The sequence below is a fragment of the Bolinopsis microptera genome, chromosome 5 (assembly GCF_026151205.1).
Source record: "Bolinopsis microptera isolate Bmic1 chromosome 5, MBARI_Bmic_1.0, whole genome shotgun sequence".
NCBI classification, from domain to species: domain Eukaryota; kingdom Metazoa; phylum Ctenophora; class Tentaculata; order Lobata; family Bolinopsidae; genus Bolinopsis; species Bolinopsis microptera.
In genome coordinates, this window is record NC_087076.1 from 15,405,238 (window position 1) to 15,414,616 (window position 9,379).

At 37.9% G+C, this 9,379-nt stretch overlaps 1 protein-coding gene and 2 non-coding genes across 4 annotated transcripts; 2 read left to right on the forward strand and 1 right to left on the reverse strand.

Annotated features, from left to right (window-relative positions):
- The first annotated feature begins 393 nt into the window (after positions 1-393).
- Positions 394-9,319, forward strand: LOC134816097 (AP-1 complex subunit gamma-1-like). 2 transcript variants are annotated; one of them, XM_063824844.1, is made up of 12 exons: positions 394-525; positions 760-923; positions 1,280-1,450; positions 1,593-1,688; positions 2,134-2,352; positions 2,792-3,027; positions 3,590-3,868; positions 4,130-4,245; positions 4,576-4,677; positions 6,357-6,526; positions 7,221-7,391; positions 7,867-9,319. In XM_063824844.1, the coding sequence occupies exons 1-12, from the start codon at positions 423-425 to the stop codon at positions 8,398-8,400; spliced, it is 2,361 nt and encodes a 786-aa protein (XP_063680914.1). In that variant the 5' UTR covers positions 394-422; the 3' UTR covers positions 8,401-9,319. The 2 variants fall into 2 exon arrangements, with proteins under 2 accessions (XP_063680914.1, XP_063680913.1); XM_063824843.1 differs by having other exon boundaries at positions 406-525; positions 3,578-3,868; positions 7,867-9,312.
- LOC134816191 (U1 spliceosomal RNA) lies at positions 5,052-5,211 on the forward strand. The gene has a single exon (XR_010160377.1). It is a non-coding gene; the product is annotated as a U1 spliceosomal RNA (small nuclear RNA).
- On the reverse strand, positions 5,770-5,930 carry LOC134816190 (U1 spliceosomal RNA). The gene has a single exon (XR_010160376.1). It is a non-coding gene; the product is annotated as a U1 spliceosomal RNA (small nuclear RNA).
- Positions 9,320-9,379: the final 60 nt, after the last annotated feature.

Consider the following 9,379-nt stretch of genomic DNA (forward strand, 5'->3'; position numbering starts at 1 on the left):
GCGTTGTACTGGCAGCTTTCTTGTATCCTGTTACCTGGGGGAAAGTTTCCTGGTGCTTGGTAGCTGTTAGTGTTAGTTTGATGAGTCCTGCGAACTTTGAGCTGGCTAAACTCGACCTTCATACTCAGTAAGTGAGTACACCACCCGTTAGTGCCAACCAGGCCACACCACGTGGAGGTTCGGAGTGGATAATAATGACCCTTCTAGATTATCTATTATTCCCATTATTTTTCTGTATTATCAATTCTGTATAATTATGTATTGTTTGAAAAGATTTAGATTATTTATATCAATTTACTCTTTCATAATTTGACAACTTGAAATTATTGTAACCAGACATACCCCCACATTATTATGTAGGTCATACATTGAATAACTGCTAACAGAATTGTTAAATGTAACTCATTTAAGGGTAGGTCAGCATGGTTGTATCGCTTCTACCTTCAACTGTGAAACTCAGAGATCTGATCAGGCAGATCAGGTCTGCTAGGACTGCTGCAGAAGAGAGAGGCATTATAACCAAAGGTTTGTGAAATTATAGCTTTTAGGTTTTATCAAATTTTTCTCATCAGAGGCACTAAATGTGGATACAATACATTATCATTTACTGAGATAACAATGTGCACAGCATGAAATATACCACGCATTATACTCTCTATCACCTTAAACATTCACTGCTCCTAAACTATAAATAATAACTACACTGATTTACTTTGTTTTCTTGAAATTGTTGTTTTCTTGACTTATTCTGTATCACAGAGTGTGCAGCGATAAGAGATAGCTTCAGAGAGGAGGATAATGATAACAGGTGCAGGAATGTTGCTAAACTTCTTTACATCCACATGTTGGGATTCCCTGCTCACTTCGGACAACTGGAGTGTCTTAAACTCATTTCTTCTCCGAGATTTGTTGATAAACGAATTGTGAGTAATTATGTGATGCTTTAAAAAATATCGTTTTGAAATACAGATAGAATTCTTGGTCGCTGTCACATTTCGGCGTCATTTTAACGGAACTGGTAGCATGAGTGTTAGCCCTTATCAACTTTGTGCCAGCTGCCAGGGCTAATCAGGAATATCACAGAGTCCGGCTGTGTGAGTTAGAAATATTTAATAACGGAGTGACTCAAGCTCACTGCAGCAACATAAAATTGTGTTTTATGTTAAATTAATGAAATGTTAACGATGAAATTATGTTATTAATGAAATGTATTATCTTATTAATGAAATGTATTATCTTATTAATGAAATGTATTATCTGATCACGTGTCCAACAACAGGGCTATCTGGGAGTAATGTTGTTGCTTGATGAACGCCAGGATGTACACTTACTGGTTACCAACTGTCTGAAGAACGATTTGGGACACAGCACGCAGTTTGTGTCGGGGCTTGCGCTCGCAGCGCTTGGTAACGTGTGTAGCGCTGAGATGGGCAGAGATCTTGCACCTGAGGTAAATAGTTGGATTCTCGCATTCCATAACTGGTATATTGTTTCAATCCCTAACTGTTTGTGATAAAAGTGATAAAATGACATAGGTTATTCCCAGAATGTAAGAATGTTTAGTTTATGTAATGGAATAAACTATTTCGTAGGTTGAAAAGTTATTAAAATCGTCGAACGCATTTTTGAGGAAGAAAGCAGCTTTGTGCGCTGTCCGGATTATAAAGAAAGTTCCAGATCTTATCGAGGTAATGTTTATCTAAATTAAACTATAAAATTGTGAACGTTTTTCAACAGCTAGCAATAGATTGTTGCAAGTTACTCCATTTATGATTCGATTTTAAACTACTAAAAATAGTGCAGAAGTAAAGATTGATAAGTAAACAATTTTACCGTTTTTGAGATCAAGCAATAGTTGATTGTTGCCTAGTAATTACAGCAGTAATTCGTGTACTTGGTTTCTTATATCAGACTTTTTAACAAAGTAGAACGTATATAAAACGTGTTAGGCTTCTAGAACTAAGTTATCTGTGTAATCGGTATTAGTTTAGAAGCGTACGATTTGAAACTACTCAAAGTTAAAATCTAATCAAAACATAATGATAAATAAGATCATCAAAAATGTTCATAAAAATATCTTAAATCAAGAATCAAGATATAGTTTAGATTGATAGTAATAAAGCAAATATTCAGGTTTTCATCCCGCTAACAAAAGCTCTGATAAACGAACGAAACCACGGAGTACTTCTGACAAGTGTTATACTGATCAGAGAAATGTGCGACATAAACCCTGACTGTATTATCCACTTCAAGAAGTGTATCTTTAACTTGTTACGAGTGCTCAAGAATCTGATAATGGCCGGATATTCACCAGAACACGACGTGGCTGGATGTTCGGACCCTTTCTTACAGGTTGGGCTTTATAAGTATTTGTTACTGTGTACATACCTTTCTTACAGGTTGATGTTTATAAGTATTTGTTACTGTGTATACCTTTCTTACAGGTTGGGGTTTATAAGTATTTGTTACTGTGTATACCTTTCTTACAGGTTGATGTTTATAAGTATTTGTTACTGTGTATACCTTTCTTAGAGGTTCATGTTTATAAGTATTTGTTACTGTGTTTACCTTTCTTACAGGTTTTATAAACGTAATTTATTGTGTAATGATAGACTTGTAATGTTGCAGTTGGATTGTTTTAATCTTATTGTTTCTTGAGAGTTCTGTGTTTTACCACCGTATAAGATTATATATTTGTGTCCTGCCATCTCTACTTAACAGTTTGATCGTTATCAGATTGTGATTTGTGTGTCTAATTAGTACACAACTAATTACTCCTGCTTTACCCCAGGTACAATTATTGAGGTTGCTCGCGGTCCTTGGTAAAAGTGACGCCGATGCAAGTGAGCAGATGAACGATATTCTAGCACAAGTAGCAACCAACACCGAAACCAGCAAGAATGTCGGAAATGCCATTCTGTACCAGACAGTGTTAACTATCATGGATATAGATGCAGAAAGTGGGCTCAGGGTTCTTGCTATCAATATTCTTGGACGATTTCTGCTTAATTCTGATAAAAACATAAGGTAAGTGTCTTTCTTGGTGTGCTAGAACTGTTACAACTTCAGAGATGTACCTTATTTGCGTATTAATTGATTCATAGCTATTTTCATCGTACCATTTGGAGCAATGTGCACATCAAATTGCCACTAATCCAACATATTGAACAGCGATTTAAGTATTATATGGAACACGCGGTGGGAAAATTAAGGCAGTCCCATTGTATTTACAGGGCTGACAATGTAGTATTTTTGCGCGCGACCGTAACGAGCCGAGCGCGCATCGCATCGTGTGTGACTAAATTATACGATTACAAAGATCACAAGTTTACCAAAATTGATACGTTGATTATCTGTTCCCTTGCTGACTATCGGCTGTAATTATTGGCTTTACTATATGTATCCATTCTCATACGCTCTATTGAAATGCAACGTAATAGTCATCTTCTTATCTAAAGTAGAACACATTCAGAACGCATTGCCCACGTGGCACCGGCTGACTCAATAAATCCCTTTCTCACTCCTAACAGTAACGTGACTTTATCCAAGAATCGACATGACTACCTAACAACTACAGATTCAATCTCAGATACGTAGCGTTGAACACTCTGCTGAGAACGGTTCACATCGACAAGGCCGCAGTACAGCGACACCGAAACACAATTATAGAATGTCTGGCAGACGTTGATATCTCGATCAAGAAGAGAGCAATGGAGCTCCTCTTCGCCCTAGTTAACGAAACCAACGTCAGATCCGTGATAGGAGAGTTGGTTAGCTTCCTGAGCACTTCAGCACCAGCCGAGCTGAAAGCGCAGCTTACCTCTACTATTATCCTTCTGTCTGATAAATTCGCTCCAACTAAACGGTGGTAAGTTGAGCGAACTAGTCGTGTTATTATCATTGGTAGTTAATTTATATCAATGAGAAAGAGGGTGAATCTATCGGTTATGATGGCTCTCATCCAGCTAGTACAGTAAATGAATATTCGTGAAACAGAAGGTGATATATCCTGAAGTTTAACGGTTTATGCCTAAATCATTACTTGTGCTACAAACTGTGGTGACAGATTGTAGCACAAGTAATGCTTTTATGAACCTTAAAAAGTTGAAACTCATGATAATTCACACAGGTACATGGACACAGTGCTGAAAGTTCTGATATACGGTGGACACTACGTGAGGGACGATGTTGTCAACAGTGTTACTCAATCTATCTCTGAATCCCCTGAGATGTATGCTTTTATAGGTAAGAATAAACTCTTACTGGTTACAAGCGAGTCGACCCACTTAATTTGATTTAAGAAACATTCACTGCTCATTAAGTGCCCACATAGGCGTGACCTATTGTAACGGGATTGTAACTATACCTCGATATTTTCATACACTGAGACCGTCATTTTCTTTCAAAACCATTCCAGTCCTGTAAATGAACTATGTGGTCAGGCTATGACGTGAGATGGTGTTATAATTACTTCCAGAATGAAGAAATTCTGCTGTAACATGATCCTTTTAATACCAACATCATTTAAACTGTGGACCATAAAACTGCGTGAAGTTTAATTTATTTCCTGCACAGTTCAGAAGCTGTTCCTGGCCCTCCGGGAGGACATTTCTCAACAACCTCTGGTACAAGTGGCAACCTGGGCGATAGGGGAATACGGCGAGCTTTTGGTGGCCGGTAAGTGACCTTTGAAGAACTGGATATTAAAATAAATGGCATATTAAGCAATTTGTAACTTAATAATGTCAATCAATTGACTTGCTTCTCGGGTAAGGGCTACATTGACATGTTGACATGCTGAGACTCATCCACATAGTGGGTCTGTCAGCCACAGTATATTTGTGGCAGACCAGTTATAACATAACATGTACTTAGCGGTTAAACTGATTTCAAGATTTTTCGTAATGTTTGTTTAAAACATGGGTTTTGGATACTTTTTCAATATAATGAAGAAATTTAAACAAAATTTTGATTCGCTTCATCTGACTATACTCAAACACAACGATTTATTTTCTACAGAATATATGGTCCCAGTCTTCGCACTTACAAGCATACTTACCTGATGTCGAGGTTAAAACCGATCTTCAAGGGTTTTCCTCCGGGCGGAGTCTTTCCATTGCACAACGGTTAGATGAAATCTGCAGTTAGGACAAATCGTCCTACTCTGGGCATATAATTTGTGGTAGCGGGTGCTGCGGAAACGCGCACCCTTCTAACTGAACAATACCAAAAGATAGGAGGAGCAATACTCTGGGACCTGTAATGGAGAAGATGCGACATAATATGGCTGAGCTCTTGATCATTTATCGGAAGATTATTGCGGTTATTTGGGGTTTTACTGTACACAGTGTTAGGCTACAGCTCGAATCGAGTATATTGGAAACCTGAGCCTAGTCATTAAACGAATTTTATAATGAGTCTATACATCAGTTGGATATACATTATACATCATTTCGGTGTGTACACACTAGTAACTAATCTATAAATGATGTTGGATAATATTTAGGTTGTTTTTATGACGTACTCAGAACGTGCAGTCTCAGAAAGGCTCCGTCTCGTTAAAAAGATTACGTGCCGTCTAGTTGGGCTCTTTAGTATGGGGAAGCAAAGTTTTGTAACCAGACAAAATTGCTAAACGTCTTACAAAAGCATTAAACAAGCTAACAACTTGCGTAAAATCATAAAAGACAAGCTCAGCCTTATCATAGCTTCTCCAATCTCCATTGTAGATCCATTGTTCCTACTGTCTTCCAATTTTGTTTAGTTAGAAGGGTGCCGCGTTTCCGCAGCACCCGCTACCACAAATTATATGCCCAGAGTAGGACGATTTGTCCTAACTGCAGATTTCATCTAACCGTTGTGCAATGGAAAGACTCCGCCCGGAGGAAAACCCTTGAAGATCGGTTTTAACCTCGACATCAGGTAAGTATGCTTGTAAAAGCGAAGACTGGGACCATATATTCTGTAGAAAATAAATCGTTGTGTTTGAGTATAGTCAGATGAAGCGAATCAAAATTTTGTTTTAAGTTCTTCATTATATTGAAAAAGTATCCAAAACCCATGTTTTAAACACTTATTACGAAAAATCTTGAAATCAGTTTAACCGCTAAGTACATCCAAAGATTGATTATACTTATTATCCTCATTGATCACATTAATTCAGTTACTTATTACCGCAACGTCCAAATATTTTATAACTTGTCTGCCACAAATATATTGTGGCTGACAGACCCACTAAGTTGATGAGTCATAGCACGTCAACATGTCAATGTAGCCCTTACCTGGGAAATCATCCAGAACATGTAAACATAGTTTGTGACATGGTCTGACACCCTAACAATGACGTACTACTACAGGACCATGCGATATTGGAGAGCCGGTGGAGGTGTCCGAGTTGGAAGTTGTGGACACTTTAGAGCACATAGTTACTGGATCAGTGTGCTCTAAGGTTTCTAAATACTACACTCTAAATGCTCTGATGAAGCTTAGCACGCGGTTCAAGACAGAAGCGGATCGTATTCAGAAGGTGAGGCACTTCATAATCACTATTAGTACCTGATCTACATAATCACTAAAGTTACTGTTTTTATCGTTAAATATAAATTTCTATTGATTTCTCTTGTAGCCAATTTAATCTAGTTGTATCGCTGGAATCTGTTCTACATACCATACTTTTTTGTATCTCTATTTCTGCCTGCTTCTTACTCGCATCAAATCTCAACTACCGGAAATCAGACTATTAATGAGATCGGATTAAAATCATTGGTTTAATCCCCGATTAGTCGTCCGGAAATCAATTTTGAGTTAATTGGTTCGTTCCGCTTAGATTTCTATCAAAATCGTTTATAAGATTGGCCAAATTTCTCCTTCGCATTAGAACGACCGTCTTTTTATCTTCGCAATTAATTGACGATGATCAGTCATCACATACAATAAACAAGATTTATTTACATAACAAAATAAATATGTTGATTGTTTGCTCTCGCCGTTCTATTAAATTTACTTATAAAATTGCGGAAAATTACAAGTAATTTACCGTCATTTCGAAAATTTCTCATCGACATACATTTTTATGAATTCGTAGAAGTTCGTAAAATACATATGTTACACCAAGGTCGTTAAAATCTTAAACAATATTTTTGCATACTGGAGAACTGTGGAGAACATTCGGCGGTCTACTTCAAATAAAAAACTCTCAGCTCAACTGGTTGCAATTTCAGATAATCGGTTACTTTACGATAAGTACAAATGTGGAACTGCAGCAGAGGAGCGTGGAGTACCGTACCATATTCAAGCAGTATGATGGTATGAGAACGGCCTTGTTGGAGAGGATGCCCGTCACAGTTGCTGCGGATAAACAACAACCCGAGAAAACTGAAGCTCTCCTTGATGTTAGTCTACTAATACAAATAAAATATACCTAAGGGGTCGTTCACATATTACGTAATCACTTTTTAGACAATTTTTCCAAAAACATAGCTATTGTGTCAAATTACACTAGCGTAATCATTTGGAAACCCCCCTCCCCCTCGGCTGATTACGACTACGTAATAATCAGCCTTTTCGTAACTATATTTATTCAGGACGTTACAGAAGGAATTAATTTAATGTAGTTTGAGGAGTCCTCACTCTCCTCACGTCCATAAAAATGGCGTTTCTCTTTTCGCTAATAGTAATATAAACGACCCCTAATGGCAAATATTTTACCAGTCCTTTGATAGACTTTTTACTTACTTTCAGTCACTCAAATAAGATTTGCAGCTTCGCAGAAAATCTTGCACAAATTTTGCGACGTAAATTGAATTTGCGTTACAAAGTTTGTGCAAGATTTTCTACAATAACTGTAAGTGACATGATTCCCCTCAGAGTGCTCCAGCAGCAGAACCAATAGTACAAGAGAAGCAGGAAACCGAGCAAGACTCCTTACTGAACCTGATAGGAGGTCTGGTTGGAGACGCTCCGGCGCCTCAACCACCCGCCCCCTCCTCCACCGCTGCCAACAACGACCTCCTCATGGATCTGCTCGGTCTGGACTCAGGACCCGAACCAACCCCGACCATCCCTCCCCTCACTGCTGTGAACAAACAGGGTCTCCTGGTAACCTTTAACTTCTCGCGTGACGGGGACAAGTTGAAGATAGTGGCGGAGAGCAGGAACAACACAACCACGCCAATCTCCAACTACGTGTTCCAGGCAGCAGTTCCGCGGAGTATCCAGATCGCTCTGAGTGCTGCCAGCTCCTCAACCATCTCTCCAAACGGTACCGTTCACCAGGAGATGCTGATCAATAACCCCACTCAAGCTACCCTGAAAATGAGAGTTAAGATCGCGTACAGCTCGGGAGGAGCTCCTGCTCCTGAGATTCAGGAGACAGTGGGTTCTTTTCCGGTATCTTTCTGAGCTGGCTCCTTCATTTAGTTCCTACAAGCTGGTACTTGCTTAGGATTTACGAACACGTCTCGTAGACTCTTAAAATCATGTTGTAATTATGCGATATAATACATCACTTTGAGGTTTTACTTTAAAGTTGAAATTAAATTAAACTTTTTGACCGTAAAGTTTTACTTCCGTAATGTTTAGAGTTGAGTTAAAAGATTAAGGAATGAAAATGCTATGCTAGTATATAAAATTACTTCTCCTTTTTGTGGGTATGTTAGAAATTTGATATTGTTAGTAGAACATCACGCGGTGTTCTTATTTCACAACATCCTGATAATTTCATCAGTTTGGACATTTTCAGAAATGCAGAATCGATCACTTCAAAGGCATTTTGCACGTTAAAACAGTATCCCTGGCATTGAAATATTATAATTTTAACGATAGCTATCACTGCACTATTTCTTCTGTAAGAGTATCCAGTATATTTTCCTGCTAATTTTTATTCTCTTGTTAATATGAATATATTATAGAATGTCAAAGTAGAGTGTTTGGGCCAGTGTGTCTGTATGGTGGGTTTTTAGTAGTGTGCGCCCCCTGAATTAGAATATGGATATGATTTAATTTTGTAAAGTTTTTAGATAGCGCCATTAATCTAGTAAATGTTAAATTTTGAAATTAGAATACTGTCGGCCGATTAAATTAAAGTGGCCGTTGACTTGAAAAGTGTTAATTTAATTCGGGCATCTGTTTTTCTCTACTGTTGAATCGTCCGTCTCTCTTACCACTGGAATGTGAAAACTGTGATATCTTTCCTTTATCTTCCTAATAGTAATATAATTAAATATAATGTGCCAGGTTAACCCGTGTAATTGTGCGATACGTGCTAATGTGAATATTATGATTATATTAAATGAATGTTTTGTGATTTCACGGAAATAAACTTGTCGTTATTACTTAGAATTCGTCTTCCCGAATTCACCTAAAGAAGAATTACAATAAA